This window comes from Micrasema longulum, unplaced genomic scaffold, assembly GCF_059751315.1.
Source record: "Micrasema longulum isolate JH-2025_06_02 unplaced genomic scaffold, ASM5975131v1 h1tg000130l, whole genome shotgun sequence".
NCBI lineage: Eukaryota > Metazoa > Arthropoda > Insecta > Trichoptera > Brachycentridae > Micrasema > Micrasema longulum.
In genome coordinates, this window is record NW_028277336.1 from 235,640 (window position 1) to 259,292 (window position 23,653).

General features: G+C 35.5%; 1 protein-coding gene and 1 non-coding gene across 3 annotated transcripts; both read right to left on the reverse strand.

Annotated features, from left to right (window-relative positions):
- Positions 1-16,761: 16,761 nt before the first annotated feature.
- On the reverse strand, positions 16,762-22,301 carry Gadd45 (Growth arrest and DNA damage-inducible 45). Of its 2 annotated transcripts, none has more exons than XM_088241456.1 (3): positions 21,835-22,301; positions 20,099-20,309; positions 16,762-17,917 (listed from the first exon to the last, which is right to left on the reverse strand). In XM_088241456.1, the coding sequence occupies exons 1-3, from the start codon at positions 21,897-21,899 to the stop codon at positions 17,699-17,701; spliced, it is 495 nt and encodes a 164-aa protein (XP_088097582.1). In that variant the 5' UTR covers positions 21,900-22,301; the 3' UTR covers positions 16,762-17,698. The 2 variants fall into 2 exon arrangements, with proteins under 2 accessions (XP_088097582.1, XP_088097574.1); XM_088241448.1 differs by having other exon boundaries at positions 20,099-20,312.
- TRNAD-GUC (transfer RNA aspartic acid (anticodon GUC)) lies at positions 21,222-21,293 on the reverse strand. Its single transcript has one exon. It is a non-coding gene; the product is annotated as a tRNA-Asp (tRNA).
- Positions 22,302-23,653: the final 1,352 nt, after the last annotated feature.

Sequence of the window (23,653 nt, forward strand, 5' to 3'; positions counted from 1 at the left end):
TAATCGTTCGAGACAATAAAGGATGTCAATCACTTGAACTACATTGCATGTAAATAAAACCGAACATGAAATAAAAATACGCAGTAAATGAAGAGCATTGCGTTAGATTGCGTAAGTTTATGCATTCATCCAATCAAAGAGCCTAAAATATCCCACCCACTTGATTGTCTGAGCAAACAGAACACATACATTTTGATAAGCAATCATAATGCAGATAATTTATATGCAGGTATTGATTTGAGATATGTATTGCACCAAAAAATGTGTAAACATTTTGCTTCTGGTCTTCAGTCAATAAAATTGTCAGTAAACACTGAAAATCATTATTTTCATTAACTTGAGAAATACCACCCCAGTGCGCTGGGCGCTCAAGTTCAAAATCTGCGTCTTCGAATATACGAAAATGTGATACAGATTTATAAATTATTTATTATTTTCAGTGTTTTCTTTTCTGTTTGACAGAAAGAAGGTATGTTGTTTACTGAAAAATTAATTAACTGAAGACCAGAAGCAAAACGCTTGCACATTTTTTGGTGCAATACATGTCCCAAATCATTACCTGCATATGAATTATCAGCGGTGCTATTCCAAATCACTCTCGCGCCCATAGAAAATACTTTTATCTCGCGTATTTTATACGTAATACGCAAGATAAAATCTTTTTCTACGGCCGCGAGAGGGTTTGGAATATCATCCCATGACCACAGTTCTGCAGAAAAAAATCATTAAAATAATACTTTACAAACCATCCTTGTTCTCAACTACCGAACTGTTCAAAAAATTTAATGTTTTAAGAATGGAGGATATCTACGGAAAGCGTTGTATGCTCCAGGTGCATAAGGAGAGCCTCCCATCGGACCGTATTACGGGAAGGTTAAGAACAGGATGCCTCGCTCTACAGAGAATCAAAACTACCACGGCCAAACATCATTATACTTACATAGGACGGAAGCTTTCCAATAATTTACCACAAAATCTTCGTCAAGAAATAAATTACGGAAAATTTAAGGATACATTAAAGAAAAGCTTCTTGACATAATTAACATTAACTGTATTTTGAAAATAGAGATGTATGTTTAATATGTGCCTATGTTTATAAATTTTGTGTTTTTATTTAATATTTTTTAGTGATATATTTTCTCAATTTTTAAAATTGCTTAATTTTTTTTTTATTTTGTTATTTTGTTTTGCATTTTTAGTTTCTTTTTTATGTTATTTTGTAAACTTGCCAAACACAAGAGCCAGACTCTTTTTGGCAAGTTCAACCTTAAGTGTTCCATTTTTTTACTGAATGTATTGTTTATTTACGCTAATAAAGGTTTTTATTCAAAAAATATGGTCCCTTCAACCTGCTGCCAATTGGCATATGTTTGATAGAACAAACTTCATTATGTTGCGAGCATTCTTCGGCTACTTTTGAACTTTTGCGTCTCCTCGAAATTGCTAAAATGCCTACATGTACGCTAAGACACTACACAAATCGTTCTGGAAAAGACAGAAAAAACAATGGTATAACCTTCACCGGTAATTAATGTTTTTTTATTTTAATCAATGTTACTTCAAAATAGAAAAACGTTTTATTATAATGTTACCAGTACTAATGTTCTAATGATTTTGCCAGTTACCCTACTCCTTCGTCTATGAGTGTATTTTTTCCGTATATGTAGTAAAACAGTAAACAAATGTGACGCGTATGCGGAAGGAAGCAACATACTGAATAAAACTCACAGTAGACCGATATAAACAGTCCGTGCTTTTTGCTACAATACGTGTTATGCTTGCCAAAGTCGATATGATATAAATGACGCGATGATACTTGCATCCCTCGCTGGCCATTCGCTTTCATTTGGGAACGACCTTTTAGCTCGGATTTGTATGAAGTGTTGTCTCTATCATACGCGGTCCGTTCATAGAACGCATGGAACCATTGGTTCCCCTATATTTGGACAAATAATATTTATAAAATAGCATATTAAATAAATTTATTTGCAGGCATAATATCTTAGATTACTATAAACAAATAATAATTTTGTTGATAATCGCGATAAATTGCGGAGGAAATTTTAATATCGCCTTCTAAAAAATGTTAAAAAGCAACACGACCTCCAAACACATCCGTTTGCCAGCGCTGTCATGCGCGTACTGATTACTGATCGCCTGGTCGGCGCGTACTTGCTACTGGCTGGCTGGGTATCGATTTAAAAAACGATTGAGATGGAAGCAAATTCGAAATTCCGTTCCAGCGCTGCACCGTACTGAACGCGCAGTCCGGGCGCAGGCGCAAACTAAAATTCTCACTAGGCAACGGAAGCAGTCGAAATATACCAATACATTATTTTCCATGTAGTTTACATGCGATGCGAACATTGTGAACGCAACGCCGAGCCGCCGCCGCGCAGCACAGATGCCATTTTAGTATTTTGGCGCTGAACATAATATTATAATTATTATTTTGTGGTGGAGAAGAACACAAAATAAAATGTAGAATTTAATTCAAACATTACATCAATATAATGTTGATTTGTTATAAGAAAAAAGTTTATAATCTACTGCATATGTTGATTTTTCCGGTTCAAATAATGACCAATTCTTTTTCGTTGAAAAGTCATGTTTTAATAAGATAATATCTATTTTGGTTTCACTGCATTTTAGTCAAATAAAATAAAATGCCACAAAATATTTCGTAGTTATTTATTAAAGTATATATTATGGTGAAGTTGGTTGATTCGTTATTACATTTTATTACTAGATATGTAAAATTATTGTTACTATTTCTAATTACATGTGTTAATAACATAATATTTAGTATGTCTTTAATTTCTTAAGTGCAGGGTATATTATTATGTACCAATTACTTATATATTAATTGCTTCCCTAATAAAAAACCCCACCGCGCGCCCCTGGTCTCTATAGAGGATGTTCTTTAAACCCTGTCTCATCCGAAACCACGATGATCAGTATGGGCAAGAAGATATATTAGCATTTTCAAAAAAATATTTAGAACAAAGATTTTTTTTTTAAATAAAATATTTAAAAAAAAAATGGTTGCTTACTTCTGCAGGGGAGACGTGAGGGGAGCGCGGCGCAGTATCGAAGTATTTATGGAAGTCTTACTGCTAACTACCGCAGAGGTACAAAGCCTACAGCCTACAGCTTACAGCACATACGTGGTTGACTATGAACTAATTAATTGCCCTTTTTGTAAATGCAATTCTGTTTTTGTTGCTACATTTTCTGTGATTACTCTATCAATAAGTATAATGTGTTTAAGTACTTAAGAGATAAAAAACTTCGCATCGTTAAACTAATAAAAATAAAAATCTTGTACTATTAAATCCACTACTTTCATAATTCTACATAAATATGTATGTCACCGCAAAAAGTTAAATAAGTTAACTAAGCTGTTCATTAGATGTTGGCATTCAATTGAAAAGCTAACATACGCTTAGCCAAATTTTTGAAAACAACGTTCAACGAACGTGGCGGAACGTCGCTAAGCCTCTTTAATGCCCAATAATAGTTTTTTTTTTTAGATTAACAGAAAGAAAAAAGAAATATTTACGTTCTTATGATTTACCCAAATATTTCATTTTGAGGGCCATTTTCAACGAGTTGTAAATAACTCACTATTAGAAAATGGAATCTAGTTGGGGTAGAGTGGGATTCGAACCACGGGCCTTTGTTCCATGAGTCCGAGACACTAGCCACAGATCCACAATCCGATTAATTTTTATTTTATTTTGTTACGGGTTTTACCCACACTGCTCTAAACTGTTATTTTAAAAACAGTTACACATTTTTTCTTTAGATTAACAGTTTAATTTTTGTATGAAACCGTTTCTAATGTTTCAGAAGAATAACTGTATAAATTTTTTTTACCACGGAGTTTCCTATGCACCATTAGGAGCGGAAAGGGAATAATCCAGTATGTTTTTTAATCGGCCTCGTGGTGTTGGTGTGATGGTCAGCGCGTTTGCTTGCCCAAATATTGATTTAAAAATGTGTTTTTACACTAGAATATTTCATAGTCGCGTAACACTGGTCATGTAACAAAAATGATCAAGATACGCTGCGATTGGTGTAGCAATGCTGTGCCCTATGGATGGAAAGGGAATGATGATTTTCCCTAAATTTTTGGGGTTTCCTCTAAATCAAACTATTTAAGTATGATTTTAAACAATGAAAATCGGTAGAATTTGCCTCGAATTCGGTAGACCAGTAGATTATCTTAAAGATGATTTGGATTAGCTAAGCTGAGTTAGTTTCCAAACTACGTTTTTTTGCGAAATGTGGTTCGGGCATAATCAGCCCGTAGTATTACGCATCATAATATCATGTATGATTTTTAATTTTATCTCAATATTTTCCGTTATCTAAATTTTCTCGTTTAACTAATTTGTTCATTGCTGTGTCACACTTTCTTCCCGACAAAAAGATAAAACAGAAGATAATAACAGGATATTATATTCACAATGTTTGTTTTATGTTTTTATCGGCCTGCCAAAAATAATTTCTGCTTGCAAGTTATCTCGTAAATAAGTTTTAAGTAACACGAAAACTACAGAGAATATCTTATTTCCATGCGCAGTTTACACGACAGGACAATATTTTCTTGTCCCAGCGTCAAACCAATTGCCAGTAAAATATATATTGTCCTAGTGAGAACAGAAATTCGCAGAACACGAAATGGAACAAGACATTGTCGCTGCGATCGACTGGCAGGTTTTCTCCGCAGGACAATGACTTTACCCCACGCCCACGTCGTCGTTGTGGATCAATTTGCAGCGTCCTACACTACAGTCGAATTGTCCCTTCGTCATGGCCTGCGCGGTCGAGGCTTTTCACAGAGCTGGACTGGACCATCTTGTCGTCAAGTAAACTCTGCTTTATTGTTTCATATTCATCCAAATTCAATGGTTCGAGTTAATTGGTCAACATAAATACGTTTAAACTCTGTAATACGCTCTAGTATTATGCGCACTTGTTTTTTCCGCTCAGCTTTGCCTAAAGGAAAATTAGAAGCAAGACCATTCAACTCTGGAACGATCGTTATTTGATTGAAAATACCAGAAGTATTACTAAAATGTTTTTCCCCACCATTTTCCATGCCTATGATTTCAGGAGAATGCAGATAGCTGGCTATGAGCTCACACAGATTCTTGCAGGTCACGGTGGGTTCATGAGCTTCCTGCATCGCTTCAAGCTCTCCGAGGTCGACAGCTGTCTATGTGACGATGAAACTCCTCAAGATGTCTCTCACCTGTTGATGCCAATGCACGGAGGCATAGGGGCAATCCCCCTTTTCAGCTTTCAGAGACAACAGCTGGAGGCGCGATGCAGAAGCCAGGGTGAAGAACTATGCGACATCCCATCGGTGACAGGTAATAAAGAACTTACACGAGAGGTAGTATCATACATGGTCAAAATGCAGGCAATTGATAAAATAAACTAAAGTAGGGAACAAAATGCCGAACACTCTTATAATGGAACGGAAGGCCTGTTGACTACTGCCAATAGGCCGGCTTCTCCTGAAGAGTTTTGAGTGGTTTCCTCTCCACATGAGCAAATGCTGAGAAGTTCCTAATTGACCCACTTTAGTATATATATCCTTCCTAGTCCCGATAGTTTAGATAAATTTAAAGTAATATAATTGCACTTTTTTTTTTTATATAAACCTTGTATATTATAAGCAAGGTAAAACAATAATGCGGGCTATGTATAGCGTGTGAGCTCGCCAATATATGACAGTAAAATTTTTATTGTCTTTGAATTTCCTAGAGTTTTAACCATCGAAAAAAAAGAAGATTGCAAATAAAATCAACAGACAATGGAAATTTGATGTGTATTATTTTAATAGATTGTTTATAACAGAAAAATACATAGAGAAATATGCATTTTTATTTTTTGTAATAAAAACAGTCTAGTAAATTCGAATAAATAAAAATACGCTTTATATTAACAATATTAATTAAAATGCAAAAATAACATTAAATACTTGAAAAATAAATATTACTGAGTGTTACAAACATAATTTAAAAAACGGATAGCGATTAAAAGTAAAAACTATCTTTAGTTTAATTCTTATAGCGATAAATACATAAACATTATAAAACAGGAGTTATACAAATACAAAAATAATATTGTAACTAGGCGGCTACCTACACGGTTAAATTTCGAAACACCACGCAATTTCTTATCTCGGCTACGCTATGTAAAATGAAAAAAAATATTTAAATTAATAATTTCATCACGTCATGAAGTCGCCCCTGGGTAGCGCCTGCTAACGTCAATCAACAAAAACATCCTCGTTTTAATTACAATATTTCGGCTACGCCATAAATCTCTTTTTTTAAATAATTTCTCACGTCACAAAGTCGCCCCTGGGTAGCGCCTGCTAACGTCAATCAACAAAAACATCCTCGTTTTAATTACAATATTTCGGCTACGCCATGAATCTCTTTTTTAAAATAATTTCTCACGTCACAAAGTCGTCCCTGGGTAGCGCCTGCTAACGTCAATCAACAAAAACATCCTCGTTTTTTTAACAGTATTTCGGCTACGCCATGAATTTCTTGTAAAAAATGTCAAAACGTCACAAAGCCACTCTCTGAGTGTCGCTACTGACATCATTTACAAAAACATAATTATTTGTGCTTTTTTCAGGTACGCAACATTTTTTTTTAAATACACCTACCTAACCGATAAAATACTATTAGTAATTTAACCAAGGTGTGCTTTAAAGTTCCGTATGGCCAAATAATATTATTTATTATTAGAATATTATTGACATGTAGTTCAAGCATTGCTGCATTCACGTTGCTTTACTTCTGAGAGCTCAACTGCTATGTTTTTCTATGGTTATGTTAATGTCATCTGTCATGTATTGGCGAGCTCACAGGCTATACATACGCCTAATGCAATTCCCATATAAAAAAATTTAAATAAAGATCACTTTTTCACAAGTCGATTTTTGTGATGGTTGACTTATGACTGACTTTGACATGTTTTAAAATATCTCACGAAGTATAATATGAATCGAGTTTTGCACACCAATAACGCATAATCACACAGTCACTAAGCTGAAAAGAACTGGTTTATTTTACTGAGGAGATTTGCTATTTTAATGATTATTTAATAACATTATGTGTACGAGACAAAAAGTTGACAACCCGGTAATTAAGAACCGAGAACCCTGGGTTGATCGTAGTCATAATCTGTGAACCGATTAAATATTTACCTTGATTACATTCATTTTAATTACCCGATATGGTTTCATTGACTTTGTAATCGATTCTATATTATGATTCTTGTAATCCGCCAATCCGGGCGGCGTAATTCGCGTCCGTGAACACTTGCTTCCTTATGTTACATTGTGCGAGCTTAGCGTGTTTATTTTATCGAGCGTTGGAAAGAATTGCAATAATTGAGTAATTTAATTCATTTTTTTCTCGTGAAGCGAATAGTAATTGGAAAATGCACAACGTTATTTATCCACATCAAAATCGTCGTATTCAACGCAGGCCCGATTGTACGCAGTGTTGCCAATTCGTCATGAGCAAATGTCGCTAAACGGAGGTTCAAAGATTTTAAGTCGTTCGTTAGACGGAGGGGGGTGTTGGCGAAGGGGGAGTTGCTGATGGGAGGAAGGGCAAAGATTTTTGGCGGCAGTTTGCACGATTACCTACAAGTATAATTAATACTTTTGAGTAATTAAAAAATAAAAAATAAGTTTACGTTTTTATTTAATAGAAATTAAACAGATAAAAGTAAGTTATGTCATAAGTAAAGAAAATTCGATAAAAAAAGTGTATATTCTCGGTGCTACTGATAAAAATATAGTAAATAGTAAATGATTCTTAGCTTAATATTAATGAATAAAATATTTAATTACAATAAAATACTCTCTAAAAAAACTTTAAAATACGGAACACTTTTTCTATGCAAAATAGTGAAAGAGCATCTTTATAGCCATGTGCATTATAACAAAGAGGTATAAATACATAATATATTTTAATACCAGTGTAAAATAAAGCAAAATAATTTTTCTTTTAATTAAAAGTAAGTAATGTCACTTAATATCAAAAAACAAAAATTACTTTATTCTTAGTGCCCCTGAATAAAATGTTATAAGGAATTACATGTCAAATTAATGTCAAAAATATTTTAATTTCAATAAAATAAACTTGAAATGTCTGTCTTCCTATTCCTTTCTATATTTTTGGGAGTAAAATTTCTTCATCACAAGTGATTCCATTTTTACTATAACTTTTAACAGCTCGCTTAAAAGTCGCTAGAATTTATTTGTCGCTAAAAAAATAAAAAAGTCGTTTTCAATGTCAAAATGTCGCTTAATCTAGCGACAAAGTCGTTAAATTGGCAACACTGGTTGTACACAACACTAATAGTGACGTGTGTTTAAACTTATAAATTCAAAACTTACTTAATTAAAAAACATTCGAGTTTGTTAGTGAAAATTCTTGGCGGAAGTTCTTTGTAATTCATTATGGAAATAAAAGACGAGATACTTAAATTCACAAAATTGGAATAACCAGTGACCGGTTTTATCACTTTCGCGACGTCTTCGAGACTGACATCTTTATGATACAATTCAACAAAAACAGGAAGGATAGAAAATTCACAGTATGTTATAGTAATTGAATAAAATCATTTTTCAACAACGTTTGAGTGTGTCCAAATGCTTGCAGACTGGCTGGATTTTCTCCCTAGGGAGTTGTTCATATTTAAATTTATTTCAACAGAGAGGGAAAACGTTTTTGAGAAGGGAATATGGAAGTCTAGGCATTTACGGGGCTTATGACCTGTCATTGGCTGGTTTAAGTGACCACTTAGCCCTGTAAATGCCTAGACTTCCATATTCCATTCTCAAAAACGTTTTCCCTCTCTGTTGAAATAAATTTAAAATCATTTTTGTCTGAAGGACCTTTTGACAAAGTGATGCCGAGTAAATACAAAAGTTTATATAACGTTATTTTAATGAGTCTACATGTTGTTTATGTATTGTTGTGGCTCAGTAGCTCAATCACAAATAACTATCGACGTGCTAATAAGGGACGTAATAACAATTTCTCACCATGGTTGTTTATCGTATTCGCGATCACAATGGAACATCCGTGAAGATCAAACGGATCTAAAGACTTCCGTGTGTGAGTCAAGCTTCTTAACCGCTACACCACGGAGGCCGCCTTGATGTAGGTATCTGGATATTTTGTGTGGTTGAGGTAAGGTAGCATTCTTCTTCTTCTTCTTCTTCTTCGTTTTTTCATGGCCTTTTCACATCTCAACTTGGGTGTTCTGGCCAGTGTCGAGTAGTTTTTTTTTTTTTTTTACATATATACACATGTGTTAGTAATATAATATGTACAAGTTAGTATGTTAGTATTTAATATAATATATACATATAATAATAAAACATATTTACAGCTTTACACCATTTACAACTAGATATTTACATAGGATTTTAAATACACGTTTATTGGGTGGGGACAGGAGAGTTAGAATATGAATAGGGAATGGGATATTAATATTAGAGAGGTCGGATAGGAAATCAGGATAACAATCATTTATGGGGCATCCAAAAAAAATATGGTTTAAATCTTCCTCATCTAGCTGACATTCGCAAATGGCAGAGTCCCGGACATGGATTCTGAACAGGTGAGAACCATTGCAGTAGTGCCCAATGCGCATTCTGCATATGGAGGATGTCTCAAACTTGTTCAGAATCACTTTGGAAAACCAAGGCTTTTCTGTAACATTTGGTTTCAGTTGGAAAAGATGTTTACCCTTGGCTTGGGAAGAGGCTACCCAATATTCTTGCCATGTGCGAAGTTGCTTCTCCTTCGTCATAACAAGGAGATCACCTAGTGGTAGTAAATTACTATAGGCAGGATCCCCGGAGTGGACCGCCTCCTTTGCTAACGCGTCCACTTTTTCGTTACCGGGAATACCACAATGGCTAGGGATCCAGGACATAACAATACTCTTATTGGATGCCTCTGATATAGAAAGAAGAAATCGAGTTTCCACGCAGAGCTCATCCTCGGGATAAAAGGATGGAGGGGATTTGATTTTTTGTAAGGCACTCAAGGAATCCGACAGGATTAGGAACTTGCTATATTGTGAGCTTAAGGCGTATTTGACAGCTTCTCGGATTGCGATACATTCTGCGGTAAATACAGATGCATTCTTGTGCAATTTGTACAATCTTTGAAAGTTGTTGTCTTCACAATATATAGCCGCACCCGTATGGGTTGCCGAATCTGACCGAGATCCATCAGTGTAGATAATTTTCCAACCTATCCATCTTGACGACCGAATACGGTTGAATGTACACCGGGGCTGTAGGTGGCTTTCGACTCCGAATGTGAGTTCAATACTTGGGGCATAAATAGAAGTTTTAAATGGGAAACGATAAAGGGGAAGAAGGTCTTTAGGATAAATGTTAGATTCGAAAGATTTGTAAAAATGAAAACTGTTGACTAGTAAAGGGGGTGGTTTATGAAACCAAAAAGATGAGGATGTCACGCAGTCAGAGAGAAATTGTACCTTTTTGAGGAGCAGGTTGTTTTTTTGGACAGAGCATTTTAGAAGAAATCTATCCGCCAAGTATTGTCTTCTCATACCAAGTGGGGGATCACAAGCTTCTACTTGTAAAGCGTTAATTGGAGATGACTTCATGGCTCCGACGACTAGTCTCAGACTTTGGGATTGGATCCGGTCAAGTCTTTGGAGATTCTTTTTTGAACAAGGTTCTAAAAGGAACGAGGCATAATCTAGATGGCTCCGGATATACGCAGTATAAAAAAGTCTCTGTATAAAAGGGTGGCTCCCCCACCATACTCGCGAGACTGCTCTTAACGTATTCAATCCGGCTTGACACTTGTTTACTATATGATTTATGTATGAGTTCCATGTAAGATGAGTGTCCAGAATTACTCCCAGGAACTTAATCTGGGACGTAAAAGGTACTATCTCATCTCCGTGTTGAATTTTTATGGTTGGGATTTTTCGCTGTCTACAAAAGGTTATGGCATTACTTTTACTAGTCGATAGATCCAAGCCATGTTCCACTAACCAATTCCTGATGTTTCTCATACCTAAATTTAGAGTATTTTCTAGATTATTTGGGTCCTTCCCATATGTATACATGAAGAAGTCGTCCGCGTATTGAAGCAAACTTGTCTCTGAGGGAACAATTCCGCTTATGTCATGCGTATAGATATTGAAGAGAATCGGGCTCAGGACAGAACCCTGAGGTAGTCCCTTGCTCAACTCTCTCTCCACCACAGCATGACCGCGAACATTGATTTCTACCTTTCTGGAGAGAATCAAATTTGCTATAAAGGAAGTGAGTTTTCGCGGGATTCCAATTCGTAGCATTTTAGCTTCTAGAATATGGATAATAACATTGTCATATGCACCACTTATGTCCAGACAGACACCTATAAGAAATTCTTTCTTAGTAAGAGCGGCTCTGATATCAGATGTCAGAACCGACACGCTTTCAATAGTGCTCTTTCTTTTCCTGAATCCAAATTGAGACTCGGGGAGAGTTTTCGAGCTCTCCACAAACCAGTCCAAGCGTTGTCTCACCATATGTTCCGCCACTTTCAACAGTGTGGAGGAGAGGGCTATGGGGCGATAGGAAGACCCAAAGTTTGGGTCTTTGTTGGGTTTAAGGATAGGGATAATGGATTGGGTTTTCCATGAAGGGGGGATGTTTCCTGATTCAAAGATCATGTTGATCAATGATAGGATGTAGGAGAGGGTAGGATCACTGTTATGTTGGATAAAACTATACAGTATACCGTCAATCCCTGGAGCTGAGTCTGTGAGCCGGGTCAGAATAGTCTTCAGTTCATCTAAACTGAAGCTATGATCTAACCAGCTTCTATTTGTAAACTGGTACCAATAGGGAGACTCATTCCAGTTATTTGCGGTCTGCGGGGCTAATTTGTTGGCGAACTCCTCAACCCACCCTAGGGTCTCAGGACGTCTCACTGGTGGAGTGAAAGAACCTCTAAATCGACGTATCATGCTCCAAACAGTTGATATAGGCACGTCTCGTGATAAAGAGCAACAGAAGTTTTTCCATCCTTGGCGTTTCTTGTCTCTTAAGAGGCGTTTTGTATTAGCTTCAACCTGTTTAAAACTCAACAGGTTTTCTAGGCTCATGTTTAAGGAGTAAACTTTAGCTTGCTTTTTCCTTTTCAAAACTGCCTCCGCACATTCGCTATCCCACCATGGGGCAGGGGGGGGTTTACTTCTATTGCCTTTCTCCTTTACAGGGACATGTTTGTCTGCTGCTTCGACGATGCATGATGACAATGCTTCATAGCACTTCACTACATTCTCTTTCGTCGGGGTGGGCAGCTCGTTCACTTTAAGTTCAATGTCGTCAGAGAAGTATCTCCATTTAACTCTTTCTGTAATGTATCTCGGTCTTCGTCTTCCCCCAGGGGATAGGCCACTTTGGCAATATCTATGGCTGGATATGAGGTTGACTACTATAGGGTAATGATCACTACCAATAGTGTCATCCTTAATTGACCATTGCACAGATGGTGCCATTGCAGCGCTGGAGATGGTGAGATCCACTGCACTGGGTCGCTGATTTGGAAGCTGAAGGCGCGTCGCGGAGCCATCATTAAGGACACACATATTCAGATCATCCAAGAGATCAACAATATCTCTTCCCAACCTGTCGCATGTCGGAGCACCCCACAGGGCATGATGAGCATTAAAGTCACCAAGGATAAGGAACGGAGGGGTCAATTTTTGGAACAAAGATAAAAGTATCGATTTTGAGGGTTTGTTGGTTGGGGAGATATACATGGAAAGGATGGTCAAGTCATTAACCTTTGCAGCTGTCACTTGGAAAGGACAGCCGTCAGTCTTGACATTAATAGGGATAAAGGGAAGGGAGTTTTTGATGAGGAGGGCAGAGCCACCCTTCCCATCCTCACGATCATCTCGCAGACAGTGGAATCCCCGGAATCTAATAGTAGATCCCGGGACCATCCACGTCTCCGAAATGGCCGCAATTGAAATAGATTCTTCTTGCAATGTATGCAAGAGATCTTCTTTTTTATTTAAAATGCTATGGCTGTTCCACTGCAGAATCCTCATCTGAGGAGCCATGGTGGTGGTTAAGTAGGGAGGTTATATTTAGAAGTTGATGGGCGACGTTGGACGGTATTTGTGGATTGTTTTGAAGGATCGATACTAGAATACTCAATATGGTAGATATAATTGTATTGTTCGATGTTGGGACTGTGCTAGGAAAAGCATTCCCATTAGAACCAGATGGAAGTTGTCCATTCGGGAAATACAGAAGTGAAGGGTCATGATGAGGAACATTAGGTTTGGAAGGTAGTTTTTTTGACCTCGACTTCCTCTCTACTGATTTTTTGTAGGATATTGGCGCGGAGGGCGCGGGCATAACAACATTGACATTCGGTTTTGTCGTTTTAGAGACGATTTCTGCATAGGAAATCGTCGCTTTTCCGAACATTTTAGAAGCTTCAATATATGAAATGTTTCTGTCAGCCATCGTGTGTTTTATGTTTTGTTGCCTTTTAAGCTCAGGGCACAGCTTGCTGGTGGCAGAGTGGTTACCAGAACAATTGAGGCATTTTATATCTTCTGCCGCCACCGTGCAGGATTCCCCATTGTGTGAGGAGCCACACTTGTAACAGCGCACAAGAGATCTACAGACAGTCTTTGTATGTCCGTACTTACAGCATTTAAAACACTGAATAGTCGGAAATACGTAGAGTTCTACGGAGAGGGACACATTGAAGATGGAAATGTGGGAAGGTAGAGATTTTGAGTCGAAGGTCAAAACCACCGTGCGGGAGGGTTTCCATTCGACTACGTCACCATTACTCGATCTGTAATTCAGTCGACGAGCCTTGATTACTTTTCCAAATCCATGAGGTACCTCGGCATTCTCCACAATGTCCTGTTCAGACCAGTGCGAAGGGATGCCTTTGGTAACACCTTGTTTAGTTACTAGGAAAGTCGGAATGAAAACGTTATAATTATCTTTTTTAGCTATTTCTGATTTTACAAACGTATTGGCTTCGTTTGCCGTCTTAAACTCCACAGAAATACGGTTACGGCCGACGGACTTGATTCCGTTCCAGGCAGTCCGAATATTGTTTCTATGAAGAAATCGACCGAAGTCAATATCGTACAAGTTGGTTTGGGTGACGCCGTCTACTTGTACTTTTGTTACATGTACGATAAATGGAGCACGATCCATTCCATTGTACATGCGGGATTGGACTTTGGTAGGTGTGGTAATAGGCGATAAAGTGTTTGTGACCTCTGGAGTACCTGGGTTTGTAGAAGCTGAGGGTCGGGGGCTAGGTGTTTTGTGTGGGAGGGGGCGGTCTGACTCAGAACTCGATTTCCTCTCCGAATTTATAAGTTTGAGTTTTTTTGATTTAGGCCTTATTGTAACAAATTCGGCGGGATCTGGAACAGTGTCCATTGTACCGCACGACGAATCTAATTGAGATCCATCCGGTGGATCCGGAGGTTTCTCTTTATCGTTCATGTAAGGTAGCATTGTTTGAGTGACAGATTCTTCTTTGTTGCCAATTTTTCGATTGCTCCAAATAACAAAAAAAAACATTGTGAAGTCCGAGTTCCTAATTAACCGAGGCCCGGAAGGCCGAATTATCTAGCATGTAACAGTTAGCGAAATTGACCCCTTAGCATCCTTCCATGGGTTCAATATTCATAAATAATTTTTGATCTTAATCGATTTTGATCGTCGTTTGATTTTTTTATGATAGAGTTTGCTTGGCCAAAAAATGCCATAGCATAAAAAAAATATTTTTGTCAAACAGTATAAACCTAATTTTATAATAATTCTTGATAATGATCACTACAAATTAATTTTCGCATATTATTATTCGCTTTATCTACCCACTAAGGCCCATTTCACAAGTATCACTCCATCCACCCAGCCCTGTAAAATTAGTGGGGTTAATATTTATTACCTTTTTGCGTTTAATTTATTTATCAAAAAGATATATTATTTCAACAAGATAAAAGTCAATCCACCCTATGTTATTTTATTGGGCCGGGTGTATTATTAAGCTAGGGTTTCCTAGGACAGCGGTGCCCGTATCTTAACGGCCGTAGTGAACGGTGATGCGGTGGACAGCCGTCGTAACGGTGCCTAGAAAATGGTTTCCTAGGAAAACGGTGTTGATAAAGCCGTTAAAAAATAAAACAACTCTCTAGTCACCGTTACGACGGCTGTCCACCGCATTACCGTTCACTACGGCCGTTAAGATACGGGCACCGCTGTCCTAGGAAACCCTAGCTTTACTGCGGAGTGAAAACGGCCTATAGAGCGTTCAGAAGCGCACTGCAGGTATTTTACAAAAAATATTTTAAAATATTTGACGAAATACGGAAACGGTAGGTAGGTAGATTTAGATTAAAAATAAAAAAGTTTTTTATTTTATTTTATTTATTTTTCATCTAACAAAGCCCATAATACATTTTTAAACATTTATATAAACTTAATTTTAGCACAACCGCTAAGGCAGTATAATAAAACGTTATTATTTAATAAATTTTTATTATTGCAATGTTTTAATGTACATATAAAAATGTGAACTTTTTTTTATTATTTGCTAATGGCTTTTATTTTTAATACATTAAATGTAACAAAATATCTTAATATTGGTATTAATCAATAAATACCATTTTCAATAAGAAATCGTAGATTCTATATTTTATAAATTTATTTTGAATTTTATACAAATCTGTAAATTTTATTAAACTATTCACATCCACATCATAATACAAAACATTAAAAAAAAAATATTATACTTCAATGTATTTCATAATAAACTACATTTTAAATATTTTCTATTAATATATCATTTTTTTATTTTCAGATAAAATAACTAAATACTTAAGAGATAATATCATTCTCGTGGCGCATAGTTAACACCTGAGATATGAATATATGTATTCCTAAGAAAAAACACCGTATCATATCTAATCTCTTTTTTACCATTTCAATTTGATATAAAATGTATTATTTTATGATAATCTAAGTGATTGATGTAGGTATTTTTTTATCTTATCAAATTGCTTTATAATTATAAATAGAATGGTATCAAAACTAGTTTATTATGAATCATATCTTATTTCATTTAATTATAAATCTTTTTGGAAGATCATCTCTTAACATATTTTTATACGTTTTTTACAATCATCTTGTAAATTTTGTACCCATACTTTTTGTACAATTTAGAATGTAATATTTACAAACATTTCAGAAGAGATCATTAAAATCCTCTATTGATTTAGAAAGCTCCAATAATGCACCAACATTTTTCAAAAACAATTAATTTTCATCAATTTTAAAATCAAGCAACGTAATCGAGACGCCAAATTATTAACATTTGCATTATATACGTGCTTGCAGTATTGCCATAATCAATAATAATTTATTATATTTAATTACATATCACCCAAAAAAATGCACCCAAACGCTTGCTTGGTTTAGACTACCGGAGAGATCACATGAATTAAAAAGTGATTTTTCGTAATTCTGGATGCTGTGTGCAGTAATGTACCACTGTTGTTGAGCCTCATGGCCTGTTTTATTTTATGGTTGCATCATCACGATGAAACCTAATATTTGTATTATATTATATATAAAAAATGATTTTTGAGTTTTAAAATCTAGACGGTAAAAAAATTAACAAATTTACAGTACAAAAAAATTTCCTAGGGACTTTATTATATTATTTGTTTCATTTACAAATTGTTTTCTTCTTTCGTGAATAATGTAAAAACAAATTTTACTAGGATTTAAAATCAACAGCGAATTATACTTAGATACCAATTAATTGGAATAAAAATATATTATTTCACAATTTAAACCATGGTCTCGAAATTTATGTTTTGATCGTAATTAATCCATTTTTCAAGCGACCACAATTTCTCATAGTAAACTTTTATGCCAACTGTACAGTTCATTCAAATATTTAATACCCTTTACGTGTGCGTAACAATACGTTTTCACAAAAAAACATTCTAGTGTGCCTACTAGCACAAACGAAATTTGTATGTTTGCTTGGTTCATCGACACACTTTAACACATTAAGAGGATATGCGGAGAACAACGGTTTAAAAAATAAGTATTTAAATACACATTTTCTTTCACTTCGGAATTAATAAAATTGTCAGAATCGAGGTCGACTAAATTTGATTTTTTTTATAAGAAAGTACCAGAAATAAATTTGCTGCATCCGCAGGTTTAGTGTTTTTCAAAAAAAGTTTTCATATAAAACTAGCTGCTTTTAAGGGCTTTTGAATGGTCCTAGCTCGTAAAAGAGAATTAATTTGTCAAAAAAATAAATGCCAATAGTGGATATCTATTGTGTGTAAAACAATCATCACTCTAGTGTCATAATCCAAAGAGAAAATACGGAATACGTTTGTATGAAGGTAAGTCAGACCGCGCATCCTTTGAACATAGGGGTATTAAGCGTTTGAACGCACTGTGCGTAAGTCGATGCTATCATTCTAAAAATATCTCTCGTCAACTTCTCATCGATTCTCCTCTCGATCTTCGATGAAGATCAGTGCGATCCGCACAATATTTTTCAATAACGGTAGATTTCTTAATCAAGCCCCTCGTTCACTGGTCGGGGAGTCTAATGATGGGCGTCGGCTGGATGCCCCACAGCATCTCGCAATGTTCCGCGAGGAGCTTCTCCGGTGGCGAGAGGTGGTTGAGGTTGGAGCGAGGGCTGGCGTCGGAGAACGGGTCCACGAACGGCTCGTGAATAAGGACGCAGGAGCAGTCTCGAGAACTGCGCCCTGAGACCATGCTCTGGAGCTTCTCTGCAGAATCTACCTGGGGACAAAAGACATAAGATAATTAGACAAATGTGAGCGTACATATTGTAACATTATTTACTGATTTGGTAGTTCTAAACAGGGTTACAAATGATGAAATCTGAGACAGGAATAATTGTTAAGATTAATAAAGGATCACTAAGATGATTATCGGCTTCGTGATGTAGGCGTCAGCTCATTTGCCAACGATGCAAGAGGTCTCAGGTCGATTCCCGACATGGTTGGCACGGAATATTGACGTTTTTACACCAATATTTCTCAGTCCTCGGACTGGCACCTGAAGCGTTAGAATTAACATCTTACCCTCGTGCAACGAAAATGAACGATTGGTGTATCAATGCAGTGGCCTATGCACCATCGGGTGCGGAAAGGGAACGACGGTGAAAGTGGTTTAGTTATAACGCAGCGTATACAGGAACCAATGTAAAATTTTAACCATACTTTCAAACTAATATCGGTTCAAAAACATGTGATAGTCATTTAAGCAAAAGTTACTAACTAATAAATTCAATCTGCAGAAAATCTCATAAACAAACAAAGATTGTTCAAAAACTGTCATTAAATAAACAGTATTACTACATTCAATTTTAAATTCTGCAATGTCCTGCCGGTAAAACAAGTTTGTGACTTCAAATTGATCGTAGATCACTTTAATGATCCGGAATACAAAAAAGTTTACCACAACTAATTAATTATAATATGTTTTTAAAAATACCAAATAAACGCTGTTCTGTAACACTGAAACTGAAATACATGATTGTAAAGAGCCCTGGGGTATTATATTACGAAAATGACGCTATATAAGTTATTCATTATTATAATAACATATCATAAATTCGTATTTAGTCTTATTGCTTTGATGTAATTTTTATAAATAACAATTTTAACACGTCCTATTTATAATTTGTGTTTTGTGAATCACAATTGTATAGCGCCCTTGAAGCATTATTGGAAATGGCGCTATATAAGTTATTTGTAACGTGATTAAGTACTTACTATGTTCAAGAAATATTAGCATTCAGATCTTCTGTTTGTTTCAGAGCAAACAAAATGGGAGGTCATATCACTGAACAAATACGTACAATGATACGAAAAACAGAAGTCGGAGGCACTACGGGGATTTTAAGGATTAAGAACAAACATTTATATAAGATGGCGCTATTTTTAGAAGAAGAATCGTCACAAATGTGAGATGAGTGGAATTAATTGTATTTATGAGGCTCACTATTTTACACGTAGTTAAAATCATTTTAATGGGAGAGTAATCAACAGTCTGCACTAAACATTTTTTATAGTATAGTCGCACAAATCACACCTTGTTCAATTCTATGTTATTTTAATGGTTGAATTTTACTAAACTTTTGCCGATAAAATTTTCTGATGCAAAATAACTACATCAATATGGATCGAAAATTACGTGTTAAAATATGTTATTCAAAATACACCATCATTATTATGCATTAAAATCAATTGAGTAAAATCTTGATGTAATTATGAGGTACAGTGTTCTCATATTTTAACAGTAACAACACCTAAAAAATATTAGGTATTAGGGCGCCGTTTATATGTGGACAACACAGTAGATATGACAATATATTATTGTCTTGTCCCAGCTACGCGAATTCGGCCGCAGTTCACGCGTGAGCGCTGCGAAAATGAATACACGACGGAGTTTGTTGCGAGTGAATTCGGGAAAAATATTATTAATTTTATACCAAGATTTATTGGAATTGTTAAAGGACGAACTAATAATAAAAATTATTGTTTTCTGTCGCAATTTTCGGCAGAAATATTTTTTTGAGAGCGACACGTTCACGTCAAGCAAATTGCTATCGTGACAAGGTCTTGTCCGTACGTGTTCACACGAGGACGCTGGCGGCCGCGCGCGATGGTGAAGGTAATCATTGTTCCGCGGAGGTAGCCTGCCTGTCTTTTTCGGTGGCGATGTCTCGAGACAATGTTTTGTCCTACAAAATTCGTTTAAACGCGGACAATGGTCGAGTCCTGGGACAAAACAATATTGTATTGTCTACGTGTAAACGATCTTTTATAATGATAATATACATTAAGATTTTATTTTTTTTTCAGATAATGATTTCGCTCTCCTGCAAGATGCTCATTTTAGACCTACTACTGACATTGAATAGATATATTTATTATTTCAAAGTTAGTTAGTTACCTTGACTATGTAGATGTCGTTCTCCAGACAGAAGGCTTCGAGCAGCACCTCTTGCATGTGCTGGGCGGAGTCCCCTGGCTGGGAAGGGGCCAGGAGACAGAACAGGGCCCCCTGGTGCCCCGAGAGCCGCCTGATGCAGTCCAGCAGACCCACGGTGAGGCGCTGACTCGCCGCCGCGGACCTCACGATGCTCTTGATCGAGATGCCCACACTGCTGGAAAGGAAGAAAGTATGTCGACTTTAATTTCTATTGACCGATAAACAGAGTGCAGATGTCCGGGGCTCGATCCCCGCTCTAATACAACTTAATTATTTATTTTATTTATGATTCATTAAGTAAGTTTATAACATTTTAAAAACTAAGAATAGACTTTTAATAACACTAGCCTTCATTTCAAAATGTATTAAAAACAAATTAGTTTAAATTTGATTTGATATATTTTAAGGCTTTTCCATTTGTTTTATTTCTTCAGAAAACTCATTATTCAGTTTTAAACCCTTGTACAATGAGTATTGATAGTGATTTCTTTTTCCACATCAGTAATCTCATCTTTTTTATCTAATTTCGTATGAATAGCAGTGTTGCTTTAATTATTTTATGAATAAATGTGCTCCGAGAGCGTATATTAATATATGTTGTTACATTAAAGGTAAGGCGATCAGTCTTACGCTTCAATGAAACTAGATATTCTAGAATACATTGATACATGCCGTATCAACACAATTTTAAAAAAACGGGAAAAATGTAAGAATTTTTTTAATTTTTTTTTTTGATATTTAAGGAAGTGTGCTTTACAGGTACCAATAAAAAAATAGCACTTAATTACATATTTATGTAGGTACCTACAGTTCCCAACAGAGCCATCAGGGTTTTGTCAGTTTGCCAATTTTGAGATGCTAATTGTTTATAAAGTATGTGTTTATTCAATACCTTGCTAATGAGGACCTTGTTATTATTTAGAAGTCATAATAATGTTTACATATTATCATTGGAAAAGGTAACAATAACATTTGAGTAACTTGTATCGTTATTACTATGTAATGCAAAATTTTAAAAACGTATAAATTAAAATATTATTTATAATTATAAATATTAATAAATAAATTAAAAATATAAAAAATTCTCCCCGGCGGGGAATCGAACCCCGGTCTCCCGCGTGACAGGCGGGGATACTGACCACTATACTACCGAGGAATGCGAAGAGAGAGTCGAAAATTTTGCTTATAAATTATTACCTCGAGATCGTTGACACTACAAAATGTTTCACTTTGTTGTGAAATTAAAAGTGAAAAAACATTACACAAGGTCATTTTAATGCGAAATGAATCGCTACCTTGGATAGATAATTTAGATAAAAAATAAGTTTATAATGTTCAGTAATCATTAATTATATTATGTATACATATTCATATGATCCTAAAATGGTTTAAATTTTGTTTGATATTGCACCATCAATTGAAATTGAACAAAATTGTTACATTTTTAGATATAATTCTTCAATTTGTCTTCTATCAAGAAATCATAGTCTGTATTTGTTATTCAATATAATAAAACATACAGAAACACGACACGTAAGTTCTGCAAGCCGATTTTAATGTATACTTGAAGGTGTAATGTTATGTGATATTCCTTATATTTAAATTACTCAATTAATAGAGAAATCATTTTCAGATTTTTGTGTTATGTTTGGTACTTATGTACGTATGGGCATATTAGAAAAAATAATGGAACCTACCATTTAGCAGCGTTGAACTTTTCTCTGACATTCATCATCGTAGCTGAGTGGTCTTCTAGACACATTTTTGATGATTCTTCTTCGGAACTTTCACTACTAGAACTGTGACTCAGAACACTTCTGTAAGCACTGTATTTCTGCCTGTATGCGCCACGAAATGCACTTATTTTCTCCAGTTTTTATGGATTGTAAACACAGTAAAACAACACAATCGGCCCAGCAAGCAACGCTCAAAACTTCAAACTGAGCAACGGTGTAATAAAATCACTTCAAAATAACTGAATTTTATTTTATCTGACAGCAGTTCGCGCAATGTATCAATTGATCGATTCAAAATAACACAACACAGGCCGTTTGAAAACTCTCAGAGACTACAAACGGAAAGGAACGGGTTTCTGAACAATAATGATATTAATTTTTTGGATACCGCGTTTATATAGATACTTGCTCTGCGCATGCGCGAGTTCAAATCCAATTAGAACACACGTCACATGGGGCGAATACAGTTTTTCTCGGAACTCTAGCGATACGAACTTGAAACTATTTTGTTGTAAGCGCCATTCCATGAATCACCACTCGGATTTTAGTAAAAGTTTAACTGTCAACTAACAGTCAGGTTAAACATTTTTGTAGCTTATTATCCGTTGGTAATTGTTAGCTTCGCGACGTAACCAAATGGATTTTTTTCATAGCAGTATTGGTGAAAGCACCAATACACCTTTATAATAATCGTGTTATTTCACAATATTTCTCGGACGTGCTCATTTCGGTTATTCAATTTCATACTGGAATTCCCGCGTTAAATGGAACTAAGATGGCGCTTGGCGTCGCCTATTGGATTTTTCCGAAGGGTTTTTACTGGATTGCACTATTAATTTAAATCAACAACAGTAATTAAAATTCTCGGCAAGGTTTTGTTTTCATCGGGATTTCTTATTACTTTGTTATTGTTTTGATTGGATTACATAATAAACGTTGTCTGAATCTTTATGGACAAGATAGAAATGGGTCAAGCCCAACAAAGCGGTATTTCGAGGAAAAATATTTAAAAAAATACTTTATGTTATTGTTTTCTTTTGTTTTTACCTAAAGATGCATTATAAATGAATTTTTCGGTAGGTTTTAATATTATTTATTTGTAATATACATAATTATAATTTAAAAATGTTACTAGAACGGAATAGCCCAAGCTTTCGTGGTGTGGTCGCGGACTCGCGGATCTTGGGTCTAGGATTTAAACTCAAACTAGAGCATTTAATTCTTCTTTTTCTTTCTACCATACCTTGATTTCCATTTTCAGGTATTATTAATTTACTAGTCAAAATATTCAAGAACGTAAATATTTCTTTCTTATAGAAAAAAAAACTTTTTCTTTAACTTAACATATTACAACAAAGATGAAGAATATTTAAGAGAAGTTAATATAGAAGTCTAAGCATCTACAGGGCTTATGATCTGTCAATGGCTGGTTTAAGTGGCCAATTTACACACTGTGTAACATTCACCATTCTGCCCATATTTGAACATCTATATTCCTTCGATTCTTACATCTGTTGATGTTTGTGAAGTTAAAGAGCTGAAACCTTTATTTATGCGGGTGAGATTCATCTAATTGGATTATTTCACCTGCATACTAGGCAACGCCTGAAAATGTTATTTTTTCAATTTCTATACTTCTTCATGGACCAGGTGGATTTATCAACAATATTTTGAGTTCATCCAAATGTTTGAAGACTTCTATATTACCTTCTCTTAACTATTATGTTGTAATATGTTAATATGAACAGCGAATGGAACCCCATGGAGTCGAATCCAGTCC

Bases quoted from the DNA above. Each gene is read 5' to 3' on its own strand.
- Gadd45 (XM_088241448.1), bottom strand. From the start codon at position 21,899: ATGTGTCTAGAAGACCACTCAGCTACGATGATGAATGTCAGAGAAAAG. The intron at 20,313-21,834 runs GTAGGTTCCATT...CTTCCTTTCCAG, and splicing joins AAGTTCAACGCTGCTAAATG to CAGTGTGGGCATCTCGATCA. The intron at 17,918-20,098 runs GTAACTAACTAA...TTTTGTCCCCAG, and splicing joins ACGACATCTACATAGTCAAG to GTAGATTCTGCAGAGAAGCT.